The 27,269-nt window shown below is 39.2% G+C and overlaps 1 protein-coding gene across 4 annotated transcripts in view; it reads left to right on the forward strand.

Annotated features, from left to right (window-relative positions):
- Positions 1 to 25,555, forward strand: part of LOC122355373 (transformation/transcription domain-associated protein) — a 69,441-nt gene extending 43,886 nt beyond the window's left edge. For all 4 annotated transcript variants that reach the window (XM_043253559.1, XM_043253562.1, XM_043253561.1 and 1 more), the window contains exons 57-71: positions 2,475 to 2,666; positions 5,061 to 5,256; positions 5,343 to 5,608; positions 6,691 to 6,791; positions 8,601 to 8,802; positions 10,372 to 10,533; positions 14,133 to 14,223; positions 14,308 to 14,507; positions 15,340 to 15,601; positions 20,129 to 20,354; positions 21,112 to 21,329; positions 22,419 to 22,603; positions 22,728 to 22,931; positions 23,993 to 24,187; positions 24,280 to 25,555. In XM_043253559.1, the coding sequence (XP_043109494.1) occupies positions 2,475 to 2,666; positions 5,061 to 5,256; positions 5,343 to 5,608; positions 6,691 to 6,791; positions 8,601 to 8,802; positions 10,372 to 10,533; positions 14,133 to 14,223; positions 14,308 to 14,507; positions 15,340 to 15,601; positions 20,129 to 20,354; positions 21,112 to 21,329; positions 22,419 to 22,603; positions 22,728 to 22,931; positions 23,993 to 24,187; positions 24,280 to 24,564 (2,985 nt within the window). In that variant the 3' untranslated portion in view covers positions 24,565 to 25,555. The remainder of the gene's footprint in view (positions 1 to 2,474; positions 2,667 to 5,060; positions 5,257 to 5,342; positions 5,609 to 6,690; positions 6,792 to 8,600; positions 8,803 to 10,371; positions 10,534 to 14,132; positions 14,224 to 14,307; positions 14,508 to 15,339; positions 15,602 to 20,128; positions 20,355 to 21,111; positions 21,330 to 22,418; positions 22,604 to 22,727; positions 22,932 to 23,992; positions 24,188 to 24,279) is intronic.
- Positions 25,556 to 27,269: the final 1,714 nt, after the last annotated feature.

The raw sequence follows: 27,269 nt of genomic DNA on the forward strand, positions 1-27,269 counted from the left end.
CTTGAGTAATTGTATGTTTTATTTGAGAAAATGTGTACTTGATCTGAAAATTTGTGAAGTTCTCAATCAGTCTGTATATCTATCTAGATTATTTTAATGTGTTTAAAGTACTCTCCAATGCCAAGGCAATTAATTGATCAAAAATAGAGTAAAAACTGAAATTAATATCGTAGAGGATTACGATAATTAAAAAAAATAAACATTTATATGTGTTTTGAAAAGTATGGCAATTTGCTCAAGAAACATTTCTTAAATCTTAATCTTAATATTTTCTTAATCTTAAAATAAATGTTTTGAAAAATATATATTTTATGGAAACTCATAGTTTCTTTCACAGAATTCTTTAAAAGAACAGCTTTTATTTAAAACTGACGATTTTTGGAACATTCTTATGTATTGATATGTATATTTATAACAATTTAAAAAATAAAACTTCTCCAAAGTATTTTTTTTGGCTAGATACTGGATTTTAGGTAAAATTTGCACACATATTTCCAGCCCAGCCAGATAAACTAAAACTGTAGTTATGACTTTCGCTCGTAACACCTCAAATTATTTTTTGGAGTTTCACCATATTGCGGAACATGAAAAGCGCACCACTTTTATTATGCAGAAAGTCGCACCCTAACTGCGCCTGCCGAATTGTTTATGACTGTTCAGAATTGTAGCCTTGCCGTCGCTGGGTAATTTATGAGCTTCACTTCTAAAACAAAGTAGAAAAAGTGTGTGATAGGGGCTGGACACATTATAAATACTCTTGGCTCTTGTTCAAGGAGACTTGGAACGAATCCATTCAGGTTTCTGTCCTAAGGTGACACCTAATTAAATTGTCCAGCCCAGCAGCCCTCCCACTCCTCCTCCTCCTCTTCCCCCTCTTTCCCCTCCGTTCGCTTTGCATCTAATATTTACGGATACGTGCTTGAATAATTGCTCAAACATCTGCTGGGAAGTGATTTGTTTTCTCCATTTCAGGGCAGGCTGCTTGGCAGAAGCAGTTGCTCTCAGGAAGTTTAAATGTCCCCTCTTTCAATTAAAGGCGGGTGGATAAGGCCAGCCCTGACGCAGGGTTATTTATCAAATGTCAGTCGTGATAAGCGTGCACTGACCAAAGAGTAAATCCCTTCACATCATCATACTGCACAATGCCAGCAACCTGTACTGATTTTTTTTTTTCCTTTTTTTCATTCTCCCTGCGACCACCTATTTAGCTCAAATTGCACCCACGACAGAATAATATGACCAGATGACCATGAGCAAACACTGGGGCACACACATGCTGCTTAAATCATAGGGATATTAGTTTAAATGATCATTCAAACTACAGTTAAGATTAGTGTCCCATACAGTTCTCAAAAATTGGGGTCAGTGTGTTGTGTGTGTGTGTGTGTGTGTGTGTGTATACAGTATTTATTTCAAATGGATTCTAATACATCCTGAATAAATAATAATTTAGAATTTTTTTTAAATAATTTATTGAAAACAAATAAATTCTGCCATTTGGAACTTCCTGTAAATTAAAACAAATCCTGTAAAGGTGTCACTATTATATTTTTGATACCATAAATATTTTAGATTTCTTATCACCATTATCAACATCACAAAATCTAATACTAGCATATAAAAAAAAAGACTTAAAGTGATTTTAAATAAGAAATTACAAACAATAAAAAAATATGATGTGCTAAGATGTGCTATATACATATATATATAAAGTAATCAGATGAATAACTGCATATAAAATTAGTAAATTAAGTATATACTTATTAAAAGTTTAAAAAGTAATTTCAAGAGCACTAAGAGATTTTCTCTCTTGTTTTTTGATTAACATAAAAGACAGAAAGCAGGAGTTTTAGGCTGCTACCCAAATCCAATATACATGTTACATGTGTGTTTTCCTTCTCAGCTGTTTGTTTGCAATTAAGACCTAAATTACTGTGTATAAAAAGATGCTTGAAAGGACAGGCATTTTGACACATATAAAAGTGTGCGTGCATGTGTTTAATACTTAAAGGCCTATAAATTGGCAATAATAAACTCAGATCAGTACTCCCACACTCTATCAACACAACCTTGACATTTGCGTGCCTCTCTGACAGCGCTTCTTGAGATAGACAATAGTCTAAATTCTACACTGAATGACAGATTGTTTTTTGGGGGGTTTCCACAAACATATTTAGCAGCACAACTGTTTTCATGATTAAGAAGAAGAAATATTTCTTATTAGAATGAAATGATCATGTGTCACTAAAGTTACGGCTGTTGAAAGATCTGCTTTGTTGTCACAGAAATACATTTTATTAAATTTTTTGTATTATTATTATTTTATTTTATTTTTTTACATGATTTCTCAGTATTTGTTTTTGGTCAAATAAGTGCAAGTTTGGTGAGCATAAAATATACATTTTTTTAAAAACATGAAAGTAATCCAGTGAGCGTAGCGTATTCTAATACAGCTGCGTTTCTGTGTGCATCAGGTGGAGCTGAGCTGTCCAAAGGAGATGGCCTGGAAGGTGAATATGCATCGCGGTTACCTGGCCATCTGTCACCCCGAGGAACAGCAGCTCAATTACATAGAGCGACTAGTGGAGATGGCCAGCAGTCTGGCAATCAGAGAGTGGAGGAGACTGCCACACATCGTGTCTCACGTGCACACACCTCTACTGCAGGTGAGGACCATCGGCCTGGGAGCTGATAAACACCCTATAACCGGGCATTCTCCAACAGTAATTTAATGTTCTTGATTGGTGTTTTTCAATTTTTCAAACAGGGCAAGTCAATTGAGCATCACTAAATTGATTGTCAATTTTAAATAATGATATCTCGAAAGAACATCTGGTTAGATACCTAAGCTGACAAGCATGAGACTCGGGCAATCTCATTTTCATTTGCGAGTGTATGTGACTTCATACAAGCCCTTCTAGCAGAGAGAGTGGTTAAAGCTGACTGCTTATAATTGCCTTTTTTCGCTCTGCATTTTTGCACAATATCACTTCTTTCTTTATCAATCCTGGCCCCTTCTTCCTCCCTCGTTCTTTTTGGCCCTTTAGCCCTTTCTAAAACGGCTGAGATAGTGTTGACTGCACCATTGTGGTGCTCAATAGGCAGCTTGTATTAATATTCAGCGGAAAGAACTGCCTCCTGACTGCCACACGCATAATCAGGCAGAACACACAATGGGACGGAGCCAAGGTGATATGTGCCTGTAGATTAGGGTAATGTGTGAGAACTGTCCACGCACTACGTCCTCTAGGGACTGTTAGAGACTCTCTTGAGCTCGGCTGTGGTGTGATGGCAAATACGACAGCCAAATTGAGGAAATGAGGTGTTGTTTTTGGGAGATTTTGATTACACCACACAATGTGTTATGGGGAATGCCTGATGGTTCTGTGGCCTGCATGATTGAAGAGTTGTATGTAGTGGATGTAATCAGAATATCTTGAATATAAGGGATCTTTGATGCTTTATTATATTTATTATTTAGAATTGTAAATTATTTATATATTTTTTAGTACTTCTGAATTAGTTTTGTTTATTTTATACATTTCAATGTAAAAATATATACAAAAGAGGAAGTGTATGTATGTATGTATGTATATATATAAGTTTTATACACTAGACTATTTAAAAGTAAGGGAAAGACAGAAAACTCAAACAACTGCTTGTTGCAGAAATGCCGCAAATTTAAAAGTGAAAGTAAAACACAAATGACACTTTCAGGCTATTTTAAAAACTAAGGAAAATGAGGAAAAGAGGAAATCTTAAAGGACTCCCAACCACGGTGATACCGTTATTACCGCTGTTACACATCGATTAACCGGTGAGGACATTTCCTCGCCATCACAACCCTAGTTGGTATGTTTTAAGCAGTCACGGTGTAAGTTAAATAAATAGTGTATGTAAAGAAACAGCTGCTCCTAAAATACATTATTTGCCACGTTTTGTTGGCTGTTTTAGCAGTGCCTTCAGAAATTCAGTCTTTGCCACAGAGCCATTGACTTCGTAATTGAATTTGCAGATAATTGAATCTGTTTACACCTGCACTCCTTAATGCAACCATACTGAAAAACCAGGTCCAATAAGAGTGATTGGAAGGGACGTGAGAGGCAGACAGGAGCTGTGAGACAGAGAGAGTGAGAACGCCACCAAGTTTAAAATGGCTTGTAATTACTTTTCCCCATCAGATAGTGTTTGATTAAATACCTGCAAGAAAATTAAATTTACATGATGAATGGGCACTCAGAATGAAGGTTATAATGTGCCATCAGCTGATATTAACAGATAATTGTGAAAAATATTGTATTGCTTAATTTATTTTGTTTTTGGGGGGGATTTGATTTGGCAAGTCCATAGACTGATTTGAGGCATTTATCTTGTAAAGCAGGCATTACTATTGAACGGATTGTTTTTGGATGCGTGTATGTGTGTTCTCGGGCATAATTCATTATCACGGCTCAAGCTACTCATGGTAAACCCTCATGTTGTAAATCAACTTGTAAGTGCCAGACTCCCTCCCTCACGTCTTTCTTTTCCAATTCACACAGGAGATTAAAGATCCATGTGGCATTTCGGTAAGACTGCGGTGTGTGTTTACTGGCTGATATGTTAAGGTCATGCATCAGTAGTTTGTGAGGAATGGGTAGCATTTTTTGGGTCACCGTGGCCAGTGTCCTCTGCTGGTGTGCTCTAAGTGTTGGCTGAGAGCGTGATTAGGCATTAAGGGAATAGACGTTTCACTTGTGCGCTTCCCTGTCTCTGCCCGTTCTCTGAGTAAATGGCTTTTAAGATACTTTGATCCATCCATTCGTTCAGCCACCTCGAGACTTCATTTCTCTATTTCTTTTTCTTTCTCAATATGAATCATAAGCCTGTAATACAGTCTCCGTAATGGATTTCGGAGCGCTCTGTGTGTGTGATATGTGGATTTTTGGATGACTGTAGCCCTCAGAATTAAACTGAGCAGGTGCTTTAAACTGAGTTTGTGGATGTTGCATTTTCCTGTTGGACGTTTACTAACTACATTGAGATTCTCATCTGTTTATTCCTGGATTATTTTTATTCAGGCAGCACAACAGATTATTGAGCTACAAGAAGCTGCTCAGATTAATGCAGGCCTTCAGCCCGCCAACCTAGGCCGCAACACCAGCCTCCACGACATGAAGACCGTGGTGAAAACCTGGAGAAACAGGCTTCCGATTGTCTCAGATGATCTCTCCCATTGGAGCAGCATCTTTATGTGGCGGCAGCACCACTATCAGGGTATGCCAGCATATGGAGATAAATTATAGTGACATGATGAGTATTTTAGGACTTTTGATCAAATTTTTTTACTTTTTTTCTTGCAGCCATTGTAACCGCTTATGAAACAAACACGCAACATGATCCAAACACTAACAATGCCATGCTTGGGGTGCATGCATCCGCATCAGCAATTATTCAGTATGGGAAGATCGCCCGGAAGCAAGGTCTGGTCAACGTAGCTTTGGACATCTTGAGTCGCATCCACACCATTCCCACCGTGCCAATTGTAGACTGTTTCCAGAAGATCCGTCAGCAGGTTAAATGCTACCTGCAGTTGGCTGGAGTAATGGGCAAAAATGAATGCATGCAGGTGAGTCAACTATAGCATGACTGCATCATTTCAAAATCATATCTTAGAGCATTCTGTGTTATAATTCAGCTGGATGGAGGGTTTTCTTGAGTGAAATTCATTGACTTGTATCAGAAAAAAAATGTAGGACACGACTAGATTTTAATGAATTGGGTTCGATAATTTTTGCTTGTTAAATGCTACACGTCTTTGCGAGTGTGCAAGAATTTAAACTTCCTTAATAAATATAGTGAATATAGCAGCATTCCATGAATAATAAATATTGTTGATATGATTTTATGCTGATTTGAATGAACATCAGCACAAGTCAGTAATCAAAACCAAAGACGCCCATCCAAAGATGCCACTTGAAAGGAAAAAATCAACTAAAGTTAGATGAGTAGTTGTTCTATTTTAATACATCTGGGTGGTTAATAAAAAAAAACCACATTTTTACATTTATCCATTACCTTTATTTTCTTTTACCATTTTTATTTGTTTTTACAATTTAACTAAATATGAATATTTATCATTGCATCTGTCGAACTGACTTCATCTTTACCAAATCTAGTTTGTTTTGCCGACACACCTGCTGATTTTGCTGTTAGCTGGACTCTCTTAATCCAAATAACGCTGCTCTCATTACGGTGAGAATGACTGCGGTGCTGTCACAGTAAGGAATGCATTCCAAACAGTGTAAGGAATGGGCTGCTAGCTGCAGCATTCGCTTAAGCCTGATTAATGGAGCTGCCTCAACTGAGCTCAAGTCATTAAAGTACCATTGGATTTAATAAGTCTCTCTCTCTCTCTCAGCTATCACTTGGACCTGTTCTGTTCCCTTTATCATTTCTCTGGCACACTCTAAGCCACTGGCTCTCACCTGGGAGTCTTAGATTGAGCTACAGAGATGTCTACAACAGATATACTCTGTTGTCAGTGGTGTTGACTTTTGATGTATAGGAATTCTAGGTCAGAAATCAACACATTGGCCGACTCTGGCCCATCCATTTTGAGGGATGTGGAATCATTCTTCATGAGAAGATGAACAACTCATAAATAATGTACTTTGAGGAATTTCAAATGCTTTGTTATCGTGTTGTCAGGGTCTGGAGGTGATTGAGTCCACCAACCTGAAGTACTTCACCAAGGAGATGACCGCCGAGTTCTACGCTCTCAAGGGCATGTTCTTAGCCCAGATCAATAAGTAAGAGTTGATCCCTGGCTTTGTTCAACTTCTCTCCTTTTCTACCTGTCACTTTGAGTCTTCTCCTTATCGCCCTCATTCGCTCTCTCTTTGTCTTTAATTGACGCCGCTCTTGTTATCTTTTATTTTGTGCTTGAGTCTTTGCGTTGACAATAAAGAATCGGAAAACGAGATCATAACGAGCTCACTTTTTAAAATGAACAATTTCAACGAAGAGTCATTATGGAGAGGAAAGATAAACATCTGTGTGTGACTCTGTGTTTGTGCCACTAATCATCACTTCTAAAACTTTAGGCCAATAATGAGGTCAGAACAGTCGTTAACAGTCAATATGAGAGTATGATGAGTAATTAACCTTATATAGCATGACTGCAGCAGAGGATAATGACACTGAACTCATGATGAGTGATTATCTCCTGTCATATTCTATTGAATGGCATTTTCATGAGTCAGTCAGCATTTCTTGGTGAGAATCTGTCATGTAATTGGTAAACATCTCAGAATACTGTAGATTAATTTGTAGTACAATCAGGCCAGGTGTTTTAACCGCCCACAAGATATTTAAACAAACAGATAAGGGTCATTGACTATAAGGAGCTGCCAAGATAATGAACAAGTGAAATATCTAGTTTAAAGTGCATTCACAAAATATTGTAATTATATTATTACCAAATTATTATGACACAACAGCTTGTTTTGAAATTGGATGGAAGGATAGTAAAGTGAATTTTAACTGACAAATTGAAGGCTAAAGGATAGGTGAGGTAAATTCAAATGATTGTCAGTATTATTTTTTATTAATATATTCATTTATCCTGAGCAAAACAGAGCATCATGTCATTCAAAAACAAACAGATAACTACCCCCTTGTGCAACTCCATAGCTCTATATAGGCGGCTGCCTTTTCTTCATCACTGGTGAATTGATGGCAAGCCCAGAGCCCGACTCTGGATTGGAATAGCTTATTAAACACACATGCTGAATAATTAACTCAATAGCAATTTGTGAAATCTCTGTGATCAGCAGAAGTTTCCCCCAGCCTCAGCAGGGCCTAATGTAATCATTACATTTTCACTCTCTATGAATATTAACGTAGGGATTTGATAAAGCAGTAGAGCTGTTGGAGGAAGATGTTTGACACTTGACTGGGCGTGGGGACTTTGCCCGACTCTCGTCAAAGGCCATGAGCAGAAACATATTATACATGTCCACGACTGACGTGACGCTTCAGTGGATTTGGGCTCCCCAGACTCCCATTGCAATCAAGTGTAATTTTGTTGCTTGCCACATACTCATTAAAAGTTTCCATTATATGTGATTGGTTTAGTATGTGTCATAGGGTAGCATTTAGAGATGGTGATGGTAAGGGCATAGGCTTGAAGCTCAGATTATGAGTCCCATCGAGTGCTTTCAGTCCTTTTTATAAAGCCTTTTATGAGCCTTTCTCAACTTCTATTCTTAAACTGCTTCTTCTATAAAGGGCCCTAGAAAAGATGCTCTCAGGGGACAAATTCTCAAAGCTCTAAAACGGCTGATGAAACAAAATATCGGACCCGGTCAGCTAATTTCAGTTAGGTGCTGAAATACTGGATATCTTAAAGTAATAGTGATTCCCATCAAGTTTTTCTCTCAGATGCTGCTTAGACCAATAAAAATGGATATATAATAAAGTTTAAATTCCTCCTGTTAACCAGTGTACCACTGGCCGAAACCTTAATCCACCAAATTGCTCATGTTGTCTGCATTTTTGAGATTTTTAAATTGTAATGCTCCGAAGTGACAAATTCCCTTCTCTTTTGAATTGTCCAGGTCAGAGGAGGCAAATAAGGCATTCTCTGCTGCAGTGCAGATGCATGATGTTCTGGTGAAAGCCTGGGCTATGTGGGGCGACTACCTGGAAAACATCTTTGTCAAAGACCGCCAGCCCCATCTTGGTGTTTCTGCTATCACCTGTTACTTACATGCCTGCCGCCATCAGAATGAGAGCAAGTCACGGAAATACCTTGCCAAGGTATGACCTCTTCACTTTTTTCCTCCGAACGAAGTGAATGAGGCAAAATTAAGAAATTTTCATAAAACTGTGTACTTTATGTAAAATAAATTATTATTCATAACAATATAGTTTTGTTATAGAAAACAATTTAGATTTATGTATAAAAAGTATTCATTTTCTACATTTATTTTCTTTTATTTGCTTATTATATACCATTAAGTTAAGTGTATATATCAAAATGTACACTTTATTTATTGATTTTCATTTTGTAACTATGTTTTAACACTTATAGCTTGACTTTTGTAATACTGCTTAAAGACTGCTAAAACATCCAGTGAACTTTCGCATTGGTTGTGATTGGTGAAGGATGGAAGCAAGAACTACTGATTAGTTTTACTGTGTAATCTAGAGGGCAGAATGTACTTAGTGTTTTTCTTGTCAATAACAGGCAAAAATGGTTGGCAGTGATGCACAGAGCATGTCATAATGGGATAGCATCTTTTTTTGACAGGCCTGTAATTAGTTTTACCATTAAACCCATTTACCATAACACACAGGCAAACTCTGTGCTCATTTGTGGTCCAGTAAACCCATTCTGCTCTGATGGCTTTGTTAAATGGGGGCATATCTGTCACCGTGTGCCATTTCTGAATTAATGCAGCTGCGGCAAGGGGGACACGTTGCATTCAGACTGATGAACCTCCAACGATGGATGTAATTATATTATTAGACCTGATGATTGGTTTTGTATGAATAGTATATACATGGCAGTCTGCTCTCTGTCGAGTACTGAACTCTATATCAATAAGCTCCATTTGGCTTTTTTCTTTTTTTTCCCAGAGTGGGTTTGACTGCAAGGAGCACTTTAGTTTGTGTCTGGACTGCTGCTGGCCACTGAAGCTTTAGAGACTGTGGCGTAGTTTACACGTGATTAATGAGAGTTGCTGCTTGCTGATGATCAGTAATTATCCGTAAGCCATGTAGCCCAGGCTGTCCAGTCCTTAATGTCTCCATCAGGCCACAGCAGAGCTGAAGGTTCATCTTTTACCATCCCACCAGCCACCATAGCAAAGCCCCACCAACAATAGCAGAAGACAACAGCTGACTGGTGGGAGTAATGTGGGCGAGATGATTTTACAAGCCATTAAGCCCTGCAGTAGCTATTTCATGGAGCTGATGACCTCATCGTCAATTGCTGAGATATACATTTAGTTTTAAATGAAACCCGTTTACTCACATAGGTTGAGGAGCATTTTATCCAAACAGACTATTTATGAATGTTGACTTGATGAAACTTTACTTGCCATATTAAGAGATTTGTGAATGACTGGACGTGTATGAAGGGATATTATGCACAATAGCGCAAGGGGAAAGAAAGATAAATTCAGCATTTGTAGGAAGTAGGCTGTTTTTGTAATATATACATTTTTGCAGACATTTTAGGCTAATACATATAAGTAAATATTATTTATTTTTTCGCAAGTTCTGGCTATTTCAAAAACTATTTGTAAATGAAATTTTGTCCTGCAGCAGGGTTTATAAAATCAGAACTGTTGCCAAACAAAGCCTGTCTCTGTTCTTCTTCAGGTGCTGTGGCTGTTGAGTTTTGATGATAAGAACACATTGGCCGAGGCTGTGGACAAATACTGTATTGGAGTGCCGCCCATCCAATGGCTGGCCTGGATCCCTCAGCTTCTCACGTGTCTGGTTGGCTCAGAGGGGAAACCTCTCCTCAACCTCATCAGCCAGGTTGGATTGCTCACAATGTTACTTTTTTATAGCAGAACATTCATGCTTGTTATGTCTAGATTAATTTAATTTGCGAGAAACAGTCTCCGGTCAAGACTCTCTTTGTCGAATTCATAGCTTTCCGATTTCCTTTTTTATTTATGCAAAGCATTGTTATTGGGTTAATATCAAACACTCTCCAACAGTGGGAAAAGAACCGCCAATTAAACAAGAGACTAATTTGCCCTCCTTGATGGAGTATTATTTCCAAGCCATTTAAAAAGCTCCTGAACTACAAAGAGGAAACAGCTGCTCCAGGGGCCCAAAGAGAGAGGGAGAAAAAAGGAGATGGAGAAAGAGAGTTCTGTGTACTTAACCCACGAAAAAAGACAGCGAAAATCCCCCTCTTATTCACTGACTTGTTACAAACGGGTTTTGCATGCAGCTCGACCACCTCTTTTCTCACGTATACATGCCAGACCAGCGACTTCTAATCTCTCCATTTCAGCACCGACGCTCCCGTGCAGTGGAAATTCTTCACTTTGAGATTAAGTACACTTGAGTCTCTGATAAGCACCCAATGAAATAGATATGTTTGCACACCATAATCTCAATTAATGGAGTTGTCAAGGTTGTTTTTAGGGATGACAAGTCTCCTTGTTGAAGGATCTTTTGGGTCTGATCTAAGGCAGCGATGACGAGTGAAAGGTAGACGTTTTGTAAAACTCTTGATTTTCAAGTGAAATCTCCAGCGGATGGAGCACCTTTATCTCAGGCTCTGAATTATTTAGCTGTGCTCCAGTTGGCGGGATGTTTTAAAAACGTTTGGTGAAATATTGATGAAGGTGAGCTGTGGGGTGCCTTGAGATGAAACCGAGGCGAGAAAAACTCAACACCTTTATGCACACAGACACCCATCACATGCACTCGCACACACCCTAAAATATGATGAGACTTCTCTCCAATTTTAGGGATGATCTGTCCCCCGTTGCCTCGTTCATTTTTAATGCCATACTTAACAAGCTCTTAACAGAAGGTCTTGGCCATGGCTGCTTTTCATGTAAAAGCCCATCTGGACTCCGAGGTGTCTTTTTACACCTAAAGGCCAGCCTGCTTTCTGCCGTCTGTTTGACGAAGATCGTGTTTCTACCCTAATGGGCTGCTTGAGCTGGGTGCTGTGAGACCTGAGAGGGGCTGCGGGCGCTTAGAGAAGGAGCGCTGTCTGCCGCCTCCATATTTGTCTTTGTCCCCCCCACACACACACACACACTCACACTGATGCATACAACATTCACACTCCTCACAGATATCACAGTGCCAGGGGAGAAAGAGGAGAGGAACAAGTTGATAAGCATGTTTTTGGGACTATTACATAACAATAAGAGGATCCAGAGATTGGGTTATGAGTCAGACTTTCGCTGTCTGTTTAGATTTAAACTATAAAGACTGGGGCCATTTTTCTTCAAAAGATGTGAAATAGGCCTCACAACTTGGTTCTTTGACTGCGGTGGTGTGCAATATCTACAGCAATACATTTAATAGCAAAAATGAATGGTGGTTTTTAAACAGGTGATTAGCTAGATCAAGCATAGTATTGCCTTAAATTCATCCCATCGGTTAACGGAATAGTCACCCACGTCGCACACTCACCTGTTATTACAAGGCGATCAAATTCTTTTGCAATAAACTGCTATGGGTTACTTTTATGATCTCTTTAGGATCTTTTTGATGCATCAAAGTGGTAGTTTAGATGTCAGTGGTAGTAAATTGTCTATGGAGGATGAGTAAATAATTAATAGTTTTAAGTAAAATGTATATGTTATAGGGCTGCAGGCTTAATCATATTTTAATTGTGACCACAATTTATGCATAATATAAGCATAATTTTTTGCTGTAGTTAAGCTGCAATATTTTCCCAGATATACATTTAGTTTTAAATGAAACCCGTTTACTCACATAGGTTGAGGAGCATTTTATCCAAACATTTTTATCCAATATTTATGAATGTTGATTTGATGAAAACTTTACTTGCCATATTAAGAGATTTGTGAAAGACTGGACGTGTATGAAGGGATATTATGCACAATAGCGCAAGGGGAAAGAAAGATAAATTCAGAATTTGTAGGAAGTAGACTGTTTTTGTAATGTATACATTCTTGCAGACATTTTAGGCTAATACGTATGATAAGTATTTTATATTATTTATATATATATATATATATATATATATATATATATATATATATATATATATATATATAATCATTGTCATGTTTCTCTTTATTTATTGTTTCACAAATTCTGGCTATTTCAAAAACAATTTGTAGATTTATAAAATCAGTTAAGCTGCAATCTTTTCCCACTGGTTGTTTATCCTGAATTTTATTTTGTTTTTATTTTTTCCATTTGCATTATATTGGACTGGTAATACTGCAAAATGAATTGTATATTTTAGGAAGCCAAACCAATTACAATATAGGAATAACAATGATATAAAATGGTTGTCATTGACCGACATAGCCATATTTTAGATTTAAAAAATTGTACCGTTAAAAAAAGATAACTTTATAGGTGCTTTCATACTATTTACCTAGTTTCTACGCTTAAAAGAGATTGTATTTTAACCACTAGCTGTCAGCAATTCATACAGCACTTTTAAAATCTTATTTTGAGAGAAAAAATAGTAGAGCTTTTATGTTTAACAGACTTACAGAAACGCATCTCACTACAAATCTAGTGAAATGCTGTAATCATGTGCTACAAAAATAAAGCATAACTGGTGGCTGTTGCGTTCCCAAACATGCACAAAACTTAGAGCAAACTGAGCCATTTTGAGGCACGGAAAACACGAGCTGATGAAGTCGGAAGGAAGTGCATACTTCACCTTGAAATGTGTAACAAAAGCAGACTTGATGAAGAGATTAAGCAGTATTGTGCTTTCAGTTTTCATTTTATTCATAGTCCTAAAACACTTCATTGTTCATCAAATAACACTATCATTGTTATTTATATTTATGTACAGTTAAAATGTACAGAATTTGCCTTTTGTTAGGTTCCCTCACTTGCAACAAATTGGCATACAAATTAAATTAATTATTTTAAGTAATTAAGTTACTGCATTATCAAAAATAGCCTTTTGCTGCATGGTTATGTAAGCATTTTGGTTTAATATTCTGGTAAAAATGTGTTATATATCGATGTGCAGTTACTGCGCTGTTATTTATCATACAATCTTTCCCTACTGTTAATTTAAAAAAAAGACATTTGTTCATAGTACCAGCGTATCAGTGCCGTTTTGATAATTACACGAGTTTATGAGCTAAATCATTAAACAGCTTGAACCTTCTTTGTGATGCTGTTCAAGGACACAGCAGATCTCTGAAAGGGAGAAAGTGTACACTCGGGCTTGACAAGCTTTTAGCGAGTGTCATATTGAGCCATGGTTTTAATCTGCCCTTGATGTTTGTCCATCTCATTGCCTTCCCCCTACGGTTTCATTTTCAAAAGCCTGCACTATCACAGAGAAGTTTCAAAACATGTCAGCACTACGTTTCTCTCTCTCGCTTTGACCCGAACCCACAGGGACAATCTGAAATGTAATCTGCGACTGTTTCTCTTAGGTGGGACGTGTCTACCCTCAAGCGGTGTACTTTCCGATCCGAACCCTGTACCTGACGCTGAAAATCGAGCAGAGGGAGCGCTACAAGAGCGGTACATCATTTTTTTTTCCCACACAAAGTCCTGCAGAAATCAACTTTTTCCTTCATGTGCTGCTGTCATTTCTGTTTCCCCCAGATTCTGGCCAGCAGCAGCCCAGTTCGGCGGCTGCCCAGACCCACTCTGCATCTGACCCGGGTCCCATCCGTGCCACTGCTCCCATGTGGCGCTGCAGCCGGATCATGCACATGCAGCGTGAGCTCCACCCCACCCTGCTCTCCTCTCTGGAGGGCATCGTGGACCAGATGGTCTGGTTCAGAGAGAACTGGCATGAGGAGGTGAGCGGTTTAAAGCGAGTGTTTTTGTATTCCAGAAGCGAGTGGCTACCTCTTAAAGCACATCAGCCCTTAGCGCAAGTTAAACATGACATGAATGCGTTTTCTGTCCGGTTTGCTTACGTTCTTTAGTCTAACGCCGCATGCTCTCGTACACGTAGCTGTTTTCAGAGGGCCAGCTGAGCAGATGAAAGCTGACAGAGGGGAACGATTGGGGCTCAGTGAGGCTGAAAAGTGGTTTTGCAGCGCAGGTGGACATTGGCGCTCCAGTGCTAATCGCGCTTTGGCGAGGGGCTTGCTGTGATTGATGGGTGAGGGGAGTGTAGACCGAACGCAGGGAGATTGGATTGCCGTGACAGGGCTGATGCGGTGATGCGTCGAGACTGGACAGGGGACGCAAGATCCCCGTTCCTGTGGGACACACGGCGAGAAACAGCAGAAGAGGAGGACGGGAAAGGGCGAAGAAAGAAAGTTTAGCAAGGAGAACTGGAGGATGAAAGAAATTGCCATTGAGAAAGCTCAGTGAAGTAAAACGTGGGTTTAATTTTCTAGACATTGATGAAGTGTAGTCCCAGTCTAAATTAGTCTGTTAATGGCGATCTTCTTCTCTTGAAGTCTAAGCTTAATCTCTGCGGCAGAGACCGGTAGAGGCAGGCTTTTACTGATCTCTCTGGTGAACATCTTCGCTTCTGAAGGATTTTTAGTATTATCAAAATGGCAAATTGGATTGAATATGTGGGAATGGTGTTATCCTTCATGGCAAATTGATAAAGACTCGTTAACCATTCATCCTCGTTTCTTGGTTTCTCATTTTTCCCCTCATTTCCTTTCACAGGTTTTGCGGCAGCTCCAGCAAGGGCTGGCTAAATGCTACTCTGTGGCATTCGAAAAGAGTGGAGCTGTGTCTGATGCTAAAATCACTCCGCATACGCTCAACTTTGTAAAAAAGCTGGTCAGCACGTTCGGCGTGGGCCTGGAGAATGTCTCTAATGTGTCCACTATGTTCTCAAGTGCTGCCTCAGAGTCACTTGCTCGGCGAGCTCAAGCCACCGCTCAAGATCCCGTGTTCCAGAAGATGAAGGGCCAGTTCACTACAGGTCAGAACATTCTCAATTCCTGTGCACATTGTTCTATAATTTTCCACCTGTAATGCAGCAATCTCCACACCTAAAGCTAACAAAATTAGCTACTCTTATCATATTGTTCCTACAGTTTCCCAGAACCTAGAAATATCAGGGAAATTGTGATTTTCAAGCCTGGAAATGTCATGAAAATTTAACGATTTTTTAAAATTTATTTTATAGAATAAAAAAAGTGGAAATTTCTGTAGTCAGTATTAGTCAATTATTAGAATATTACTGTAGTATTCATTTTGATTAGGTGTTTATGCTTTGCTTTCATTTTATTTTATCTCGTTTGTCCTTAACAACATAATTTTTTAGAGCAAATTAACTTAACAATTCTTTGTCATTGCTTTTATAGTTATTGGTTAAATTATGGAAATCCTCAAAATCAACTCCTACTTTTCTTGTTTTACTCTGAAATGTCACGTTCAGTTCAATTCCAAGTTCAGTTAATTCCTGTTGTCTTCATATGTAGTTTCTTTTTATTTAACACAAAGGCACAGATAAAATAATTCACACATGGGCTTCTCTCAGAAGTGTCGACAGAAGTCTAACTTGCAGGCAGCTCACTTGAAGGATCACATCCCCTGTGCACAATTACACATGCTCTCTCTCTCGTCTCTGTTCTGCATAACCACTTCTGCTCAGAGTTAACCACAGGCCTCTCCACCAGACCGACTCAGAGAATAATTGGCTCTGTGAACCATGTGATTAGATTTAATGGGAAGATGACTATGGGCAGAACCATGTGTGCATATATCAAGGTGCTGTTGACTGTAAAGAAATTACACAGCATTAGGTAAACATGTTTTTTGTACCAAAAGAACATATGCCTATATGTAGATTGGTTTCGAAGAAAAAGTAGGCAAAATGTTTTGGTAAATTTTTTCAATATTTTGTATTTTATTTTTGTGGTGTTATTATTATTATTATTATTATTATTATTATTAGTTTAATCAGGTAAAGGGAGAAGTGTGTAATTTGTTACTTCTGGTCCCAGAACAAATTTGTGCCAAAATGCTCCACCTGTCTTTCTGTATTTTTTCCAGTGCTTCCTAGTTGTTTGTCACATTTGTATGTCTGTACCTTTAAATCATAGTCGTCGTCTTTTTTTTCTTTTTTCCCTTTTCCTTGAAGTAGGAAGCCACATGCTGTATTTTTCTTTCTTTCTTTTTTTTTTTTTTTTCTTTGACTTTACCTTTAAATCCCAAATGTCCTTCACCCCCCTAGATGTTTGTTTAAATCTCTCTGAGTCGGGGAGAACTTGGCAAGGCTCTTTCCTGAGGCCAGTTTTGTACACATTGCCCGACAATAACCTTCCAGTACCCCCGGTGTAGACCTGGCTCTCAGAAAGCAGAGCATGTGTGAGTCAAGGCGTATGGTTAAAACAAACTCCCCCTCAGCTGTCCTCTGCTCAGGAGAGCAGAATATGTTTATACTTCCCTTCCCTGTCCACCTACAGTCTCTACACCTCAGTAAACTTTGAATCCTGGAGCTAGTGCTCTCGTTTGCTTCCTATGAAGCTCTATCCAGAGGCTTGTATGTGTGTTCATGGCCTTAGAGGACTGTTAAGGTTGTAAGGGTGTAAAACAGATGTTGTGGTGCCAGCTGTCTCTGGGCAGTGAGGCGTGGCCATCGCGCCCTGAGCCTTCTCTGCCCGTCTGACATAGTGTGCTGCTGGGAATGAGTTTTGGAGGGGAACCAGCAAAGCGCAAAGCCTGCTTCGTTCCCTGTATCCTTCTTTCCCCTTCCTTAGGGATTTTTCCTCCCAAGCTCTCCGTTCCAACGCACTCCAGCACCATTTAAGTATCCTTTAATCCAATCACAATTTGACCACATTAAAATTAATATAAAGGCACAATATGTACGTTTTTACCACTAAAAGGTTTGTCAAAATAATAAAAAAGCGACACTATGAAGGAGGATGTTCACAGATGATGTAATGAATACATTTTTATTCAAAATGTGAATAAATTATAATAAATAAGATAATTTGCGCAAAAGCTGAATTCAGTCAGCGAGTGTGTGCAGTGAACAAAACTCTTCTGAGAAACTCTGATTGGCCATTGCATTCATAAGCTCAACTGACTCGTGTGATCGGTTATAATGTAAAAACACATAAAAAAAAAAAAAAAAACATGGAGCAACATTAAGCAGACCTAAGTTGAACATGCCCGCATTACACTTTAAAAAAAAATTGAGTCTCCAACAATAGATTTACATGCATTGATTTGAACGATTTGTTTGAAGTAATTCTCAACCCCTCCTTTTCTTGAGCCTACTCTGCTCTGATAACACACTGCATGAAAGGCAATATTAGGGGACAATTTGGGCACTTTAATGCTGTGGTCAACACATTTAATTTTCATTTTATTAGCAACAACCATAATGGATAACTACTAGTTTAACCATGATAGTTTAACTACTGCATTTGTGTCTGTGTGTTGCAATAGCTTCTACAAGATGATAGTGCGGATATTATTGATTGGCAGCAATGACCAAAGGAAGAGCCATTATTTACAATTGTAATTTCTCTGGATTTACTAAATCCTTGGGAACTTTTGAGATAAAGCAAATACATAGTTGGGTAAGTGGACCCATCCGTGAGATTGGATTCAAACTCAGGACACCCACAGCGCAGCAGCAGCCTACTGTCCACAGGGCTATCGGTGTTGTTAGCGGTGGGACACCAACATTGACCCGATGTCTCTTCTATTTCTGATGTACTCCACATGTTTGCACTACTTCCAACAACAGTACTAATGGATTTACACATTCAGCTGTTGCAGTTAAGTTAAATACACATACACTTATTTTGTAGTTTCGTATTTGCGTAACTTCATATGAGAGTCTTAGCAATTTTTTATTTAAATCTATTAAGGTCAAAATGCCATTAAAAATTTTTATATCAGTAGGTACAGTTAAAATTGCTTAAATTGTCAATGTTTTGCTTGCTTGGAATATAGTATTGGGAAATAATACTAGTAATAGTAGTGCGAGATAGTACTAGTGGTGTTAATATTTCTGAAATGTGTGTTTTAGCGTTGCAGGGCTATGATGTTCTCAAGCATTGCTGTCTGCATTGATCTAAAGCGGGAGCGTGTCTGCGGAGCCGAGGCTGTTTCAGGGCTCCTGTTGTGCTGTACACTGTGTTCACTCAGGCATTTCAGTGATGGAATTTAAAGTAGAGAATTCACCGGAGACTGCTGCACAGCGAGCGGCGCGGGCAGACGGCCGATGGGGGGGGTGTATTTTTAGCGCTTGGCCACCTCCACCGCCCAAGCATTATTAGGTGCAGAAAACTTCCGCCTTCGGTGTATCTCATTCACAGGTCAGAGAGCAGAGACTTTGTTTTCCACAGCAGCGGGGAGCTCAAATCCCTCTAGAGTTGAGCTGATCCTGGGTCAGTGAGACAGCTGAAACGGAGCGCACCGTACTACCCATCCATATTCGAACCGACAAAGGTGTTACATTTATCAGAGAAGAACCGCATTGCCCGGGAGGCACCGTTATCTGAAAAACCCCTTGCTTCAGGGCACCGCCGCTACAGGGGATTGTCTGTTCATTTTTTTTTTAAATTGATTACACCAAGTCGACCACTGTGCGTAGCTGTGCTTTTCAAGTTGGATTTTTTTTAATGCTCACTGGTCATTAAACACCTAAACAGTCTTAAAAGTCTTTCAGAGAGAGTTGGATTGACTGAGATTACGGAGCGTGTCTGATTTCAGAAAACATCATCTAATTCAGGGCGTGAGAATGGGTGGAAGCTGTGCTGCCTACAACAGTTCACTGCTAATCAAAATGTCATACGGGACATTGACGATATTGTGAGTGTCATGCAAGCAGCGAGAGTTCCTTAAATGGCCTTTGATTATGTGTGGCGGCCACATCTCACTGGCTTTGACATGAGTGGCAGCTCATTGCAAGATGCTTTTGAATTAAAGCTTCTTCTGCCAAAGCCTTAATTATACGAAGATAATTTTTTTTTTCTCAAGGGTGGTTTTCCTCTTAAATGTATAAAATTAAATGCCAAGCCGCTTCCGTATCTGCGGCATGTGGTATTATTAATGTAGCACAACAGAAGAATGAAAGTGGAGCAGCTTTTAGCCTATTTGATAAAGACGTTCTGGCCCCGAGGTTGTCTCTAAAATTGGGAACGTGGCTTGCATTCCGACCATACCTTTTGTGTCTGCTCTCTAACTTAATGCGCAATGTCATTTAGAAGTTGCATTGAGCAGTTAATCCTTTTTTCCCTTCTTATGAACCTTGATGTTATCAGCACCTTCACGTCACAAGGGAGACCTGGGAGGAAGTGCACCACTTCTGTTTCCCTGATCCAAAGATAACATCTCCTCTCTGTCTCTTTCACACTATCTCTGCCAGTTTTACGCCACGTCTCCCTCTTTCACACATCCGGAGTCTTTTCCGCCTGTTCTTTTTTTCTTAGCTACCTATCTGTTCCTCTGGTTTACCTTCCCCTGTCACTCTTTCCCTTCGCAGATTTTGACTTCAGCGTTCCCGGCTCCATGAAGCTGCACAATCTCATTTCAAAGCTGAAGAAGTGGATCAAGATTCTGGAAGCCAAGACGAAGCAACTGCCGAAGTTCTTCCTGATTGAGGAGAAATGCCGTTTCCTTAGCAACTTCTCGGCCCAGACTGCTGAAGTTGAGATCCCGGGAGAATTCCTCATGCCTAAGCCCACACACTATTACATCAAGATTGCCAGGTAACAATCAATACACACTAGGGATGGATTTGCTCTGGTTGACTGATCATATAGTGATCTAGTAACTGACTAGTCAATCTGTCTCACGGAAGTCTTGAATAATTAAGTTCCGATTATACTTTACACATTTTGCTGCTTAAATATCTAAATGTAAACTTATAGTAAAAGAATTAACTAGTCATTTTTACGAATCATTAAGTCAGCTTTACTTATCATCTACTCATTCAACAACTGACTAGTTGCTCCATCTTAAGGAAGACATGAATAATTTGTTGAGCTTTATCAGTTTTACCAAAATATAAATCTGTAAATCTCACAAAAAAAAGGAAAAAAATTTAAAAAGTAAAATGCATAAAATATACAACCCCACTAAGCCTATCTTACAAATGACTGGATTAAATTTTATTCATATATGTATTTGTATGAATTAATTCATTCATTCATTCATTTTATCAGGCAAAACCAAAATTGTTAGGTTTTATTATTTTTTTTTATTTTTTATTTTTTTATGGATGTCCCTAAAACAAATTACTTAATTGGTCATTCGGGTAACCCACGGCTTAATCTTAAATATGTAGCTTTATGTCCCTAATATGTACACTGGAACATATAGGTAGTTTTTGATTGAACTTTTTCCTTTTTTTATTCTCCCCCTGGAGTTCTAAGCTAGACTCCAGCTGAGACCTTAATTCTCAGTGATTACTTCATCACTTACCCATCATTCTCTTTCTCACCCCCTCTTACTCTACCTCCTAAGGTTCATGCCCAGAGTGGAGATTGTTCAAAAGCACAACACAGCTGCTCGACGCCTCTACATCCGCGGGCACAACGGCAAGATCTATCCGTACTTGGTGATGAATGACGCATGTCTGACAGAATCCCGCAGAGAGGAGCGTGTGTTGCAACTCTTGCGGCTACTCAACCCCTGCCTGGAGAAGAGGAAAGAGACCACCAAGAGACACCTTTTTTTCACAGGTACCGTAGCAACCCCAGATCACACAGTAACATTCACATCCCCTCAAAATAGATCTTGACTACCAATCTTTTTATGTCAGCCTTTTAGACAAGACCTGTCATTTTCATGACCAATACATTTGAAAGTCTATTTCTAAAAAAGTCGTATTAATGTATGTGTGTATGTATGTGTATATATATGTATATGTGTTAAATATATTAAAACAATTTAATTTAGTATTAAAAAAAAATTCTCTTCTCTAGTTAAGTCTAATTTGAATTGTGGCATTGTGTTTCGAGCTGCCCCATTTGAATGCTGTCCATTTACTCTGGGTGCTGGATTCAATGGCCTAGTTGCTCTCAGACAGATTGGGGGAGATGGAGAATAGAGGAAAAGAAAAAGTGGCAAGATTGAGGTGAAAAGTACCAGAAAAGCTGTGTAGTGGTAACCGAAGAAGAAAGAGAGGGGACTGGAGCAGAATGAATAAAAATGAGGTTGCTCTTCTCCCTGTGGAGACTGGGGGAGGAAGATCTAAATTGTCTTTCTTGTGATAGATGCATTAAGGATGAAACCCTATCAGTTCAGAGGTCAAGAGTGCCACGTTTTAGCTTTCTCTGAAACATTTTGTCTGTTCTTCTTTTTTTTTTTTTTTTTTTTTTAACTGCAAAGAGGTTGATATTATGCTGCAGTGCAATTAATAATCATTAAGTAACATTAGGGATGTTTGTGTACGTATTCTATTTTTATCATTCATTAATGCCTTTCACTGAAGTTATTTATTAGATGTGTATGAGAGGCTCCCAGTGGTCGTGTGACACGCTTTTTCTTTTTACTCCCTCACAGGTGTTTTTGGGGCTTCTCTCAACTCTTAATGTGTCTTGTTTAAAACAGCTCTGTAAATAAAATGATTGTATAAACAAGGATAAAAATGTTTAGAAGTATTTTTGGAGGCAAGGTCTTATTTCGGGTTAACAGCCCTTTATCAAAGCCAAATAGAAGCTATAAGATGCTTTTCAAAGAGAATTATCAGAATGTCATCTGAAATCGCCAGTGGGATTTGAATTGCTTTATATACCAGTACATCCTCTTTAAATCTTTTCTTTTCTCAGTCCCAAGGGTGGTGGCGGTGTCTCCTCAAATGCGGCTAGTGGAGGACAATCCATCGTCTCTGTCTCTTGTGGAAATCTACAAGCAGCGTTGTGCTAAGAAGGGCATTGAGCATGACAACCCTATTTCCCGCTATTATGACCGACTTGCAACTGTTCAGGCCAGAGGAACCCAAGCCAGCCATCAGGTATAGAAATAAAATAAGAAAGCAAATCAGTAAAAATGTATTCTACATGAATTGAAATGGCCATATATACAATTTATTTTTCTCTTATTTGAACTATAATATATATTGTTGTCCATATTTTAAGGTCCTGCGAGACATTCTGAAGGAGGTCCAAGGCAACATGGTTCCTCGTAGCATGCTGAAGGAGTGGGCGCTGCACACCTTCCCTAATGCCACAGACTACTGGACTTTCCGCAAAATGTTCACCATCCAGCTTGCTCTGATTGGCCTGGCTGAATTTATGCTGCACCTAAACCGTCTCAACCCAGAGATGCTGCAGATCGCACAGGTACCTGAACGACTTTTAAGTCATGGGACTAATGCTCTCTTTCATGAAAAAAGTATCTATGTCCAAATCATTATTGGGGTTATCGTACACTTCAGTTTTTGATTGCCACTCTCTAGTTGTCTTTATGATTCTTTGTCCAGTATCTAGTGAGTGCAGGTCCGTAGAGTAGAGAAATGATTGTCAAACAAGCAACTCGTCCTGTGATTCTAATCTGCAGTTTTCTGACAGGCAGAGGAATGGGCAGCTAAGTGGGTATAGTAAGCCCCCTTGCTGCCGGTTCCACTCTACAGATCTCATTAGGCACTAGGAGATTACTACGGCAGGCAGAGCGGACAAGCAGATATGTGCTGTCTTTGTCTCTCTCTCTCTCTCTCTCTCTTTCTCTCAATAACGCACTCACAAACTATCATGCATTTCCCCAGCGTATCACTTCCAGTGCTTTTGACTTCAGATATTGAGTTTGGCCCTGTGCAGGCTCCAAATATTGAGCTTGAATCATGTTTTAACACTGTTATTGCGCTTGGAGGAGTTTAACAATATTTATGTGACATTTCATCATTATTAAACGAATAAAAATCTTGTATATGACTACAGCATTCCTGGTGTCACCCAGAACACTGGAAATGGTAATCTTAGGAAAATTATTATGCAAATACTTCACTGGTTTAAAAAATACGAATTAACTCTACATCAAGGGCATCAGAAGGGAAATTGAGGATTCTATTTGTTCATATGCTGAAATGCTGACGCAGACCACAGTGAGTGTAGGATCAATACATCCTCACATTTTTGTGGTCGGATGTCTACAACGCTATCCAGTTTTCCCAGAGTGCTATAGATTAGCTGTTGTCTGATGTTGGTCCCACTTGGGTCCCACATGAACAAACAGGCTCCTTTCCCAAATTTGATTTTGCTTTGTTTTGCCAAATGGAAACTAGCTACTTGGCGCCACACAGTACTCCCTCTCTCAAAGTTTAATACGTACGCATACTGTAGTTTCTGGATGACAAGGTCAGATTTTCAAAGTTAACACCATCTTGATGTGTTGTTCCCTCTAACAGGACACTGGAAAACTCAACGTATCGTACTTCCGATTCGATATCAATGATGCTACTGGTGATTTGGATGCCAACCGGCCCGTCCCGTTCAGGCTGACGCCCAACATCTCTGAGTTCCTGACCACAATCGGCGTATCCGGACCCCTCACGGCTTCCATGATAGCAGTAGCACGTTGCTTTGCTCAGCCTAACTTTAAGGTACGTTTTATGAAGAATGAGAATAATGACAAATGAGCCTCTACACTTTCAGCGTCCAGGGCCACTCTAAATCTGTGCCTCCTCTCAATCAGGTCGATGGCATCTTGAAAGCAGTTCTTAGGGATGAGATCATTGCGTGGCATAAGAAGACGCAGGAGGACACATCCATGCCTCTGTCCCCAGCTGGACAACCTGAGAACATGGACAGCCAACAGCTGGTGTCTCTGGTCCAGAAAGCTGTGACCGCCATCATGACCCGCCTCCACAACTTGGCCCAGTTCGAGGGTGGTGAGAGTAAAGTAAACACCCTAGTGGCAGCTGCCAACAGCTTGGACAACCTGTGCCGCATGGACCCCGCCTGGCACCCGTGGTTGTAAAGAAACAAACTCTGGCAGATCGCTGAGAAATGCAATACTGTGAAAGTAAATGCCAGAGTTGATAAAATTGTCCCGTGAGTTTAAAAACCATCATGTGTTGAGTTAACAATTAGAAGGGTTATATAATAATGCACAAACTGTAATTTAAAAAAAGAGCAGGATAATGCGTAAGATCTTTAGTATGCACTGTTATTCACAGGTAAGAGATACACGCAGCTGTTAAAAGCAGCAAAGTTTGTTTGGAGAGGGACTATTGTTAAACTGATGAGCTTAGTAGGGTGCTTTTGTTGTCTGTCGTGTTTGCTAAAGTATGAAGGTACAAGACAGCCTTTAAGAAAATACTGTTTCCACAGCCTTTTTTGGCTCCACACTGGAAGAGGGCGCAGCAGCTATCCCAGCAGATTTTATGCAACTCCCATCAAGCTCTCCTTTTACGCCTCCGCCATTCTCTCTGACTGACGGCAGCCTTTTAAATTTAGTAATCTAATTTACATGAATCAACACTCAGCGATGTTCAGCATGTTGTTACGTGTCAGTATGTCATAATTTAAAGTTATATGTGGGCTTATTTTTTTTACCCTTGTACATCATGTAAAAATGACATTGCATCCCTTAATTGCTATGTACTTTTCTACAGGTTTGTGCAATTTAAAGCCGTCATGTGTTACTGTCAACCTTTTTTCTTTTTTTTTCTTTTTTTGCAAAATACTCTGGAAAGGCAAAAACCTGTGAGCCTTAAGACAGGGGTAGCTCTATATTTAGCTCATTTTTAGTTAATCATAGCACATAAAGTTATTACTGCTCAGTTTTTCAACTTTGCCTTTTTAGGAGTGTCCCAAAGCATTTGTATCTCACTGATACACCCAAAAGCAGTTTTGTATACATTCCCCTCTTTTGTAAAGGTACAGAATATTGTGCCAACTTATGAATAGTTACCTCTGCAATGTAAATATGCATTTTGTTTTAATAAAATGCTCTTTTTCAAGAAAAAGCGGCGTTGTGGCCCTGCGTGGTTAAATGTGATTTGTCTCTTTGTGGGTGGTTGATTTGAAGAACTCTTACTGAAAGAATAACCTTGTCTCTTGCTGATTGTCTGAAGTACAAGAGAGGACCTGAGTGTGAGCATGCCGTGGAGCCATTTGTGCAGGTCAGATCTCGGTCTGCTTTTCCTTCTTTATTACACCCCGTCAGTATATCTCACCAAGCACCGTATTCTCTGAGTTACACATGCTGTCAGCGCTGGCTTCAATCCCATAAACCACCGCTTCACTCTGTACACTTGCACAGCGCAGGTGCTTATCCTCCTTTCTCTGATCTCTCTCCAGCACCTTTCTAACATCAGTCAGGGACCATACGCTCCCACCTTTGTCCTCCTTTTGAGGTCCTTTGCCACCAAACAGTCCTGGGGGCTGATGTACAACTGCACTGTCTAAACATGAAAGAGCTGCGATATTTAACTCTGAATGTGAGAGATGTGTCAGGTTCTTGCTGTGGCTCGAAGCCCCTGCCCCCGCTGCATTGCCCGTTGATGTCTAGACTGATAGCAGGAGGATGTGGGCAAACTGATTGATGGAAACCCTCGGGGGGAGCGGTGATTGGCAGACACATGGAGGACAAACAAACCACCGTTTCTTCTGCCAGCACACTGGAGTGAAGAAGATCTTCCTTGATGACCTCATCTATCTGCTGAAATTGATGTTCATGAGTCAAAAATTAATACTGAGTAATATTGTTTGATTAGATTTTTCAATTATTAACCTTAAAAAAATCTAATCTGCTTAATCTTTAAATTTAATTTGCAGTTACAAGTAACTCTTTCAGAGGATGGTTTAAACATAAATGACGCTGCGTCATTTTTAAACTTCACTGTTTCAGTGGCCCGACATTGGCAGCATTTTAAAGTTCATCTTGATGACATGATTAGAGTGGAATTAGTGACAAATCTTTTCTTCTGTATTGAGACGTATTAAAAAGGAAAAAACACAAGACAGAGACTTTAGTCCATTTGTTGGTGATTAAATGCAGTCCAGATGTGGTTTAAACAAACTAAATAATTGGAGAGGTTTGTTGTTAAGGTCATTCTAGTAAAATTAGATTTAAATTATTATAAAAAAATACTTAACAGATTATTTGTGTTCGTTTTTAACCATTCTTTTTTTGCTGTCATTTATTAAATTCATCTGATAATATATTAGGATCAATTTGGCCAAATATTAGAATTTGGAAGTATGTCTGACTATTTAATCATTCATGCCATAAGGGTATAATGTATAATTCCAACAAAAACATTTGGAGTTGGTTTTACCTAAGGTTACTTGACAAGTCCAATTATTTTTGAATTAAACCAGACAGTTACAGATCCCTTTCAGTCATTGGTGTGAAATCACAATATCCAAATAAATGAATTTTGAAGGGTCTTAGAGATTGTGACCTTGCTTCCTATTATGAGCTGACAGCTGCAGGCTTACGATAAAATATATGTGTGCTAAACACTAAGCTGACATGAGCAAATGTGTCCGGAGGATGTGTCACCTATAAACCACAAACATGACCTTTTTTTTCACACCCTAGACAAATTACAGCTTCCTTATCCTCGATCTAAACGAGTGTGCCTTGAACCGAAGAAAATGTCATTTAACGCCTCTACGCAGGATTTGAATTGGGATTGTTTTTGCTGAATAGCAGAATTCTCATACAGTTGAGCA

This window comes from Puntigrus tetrazona, chromosome 12 (genome assembly GCF_018831695.1).
Source record: "Puntigrus tetrazona isolate hp1 chromosome 12, ASM1883169v1, whole genome shotgun sequence".
NCBI classification, from domain to species: domain Eukaryota; kingdom Metazoa; phylum Chordata; class Actinopteri; order Cypriniformes; family Cyprinidae; genus Puntigrus; species Puntigrus tetrazona.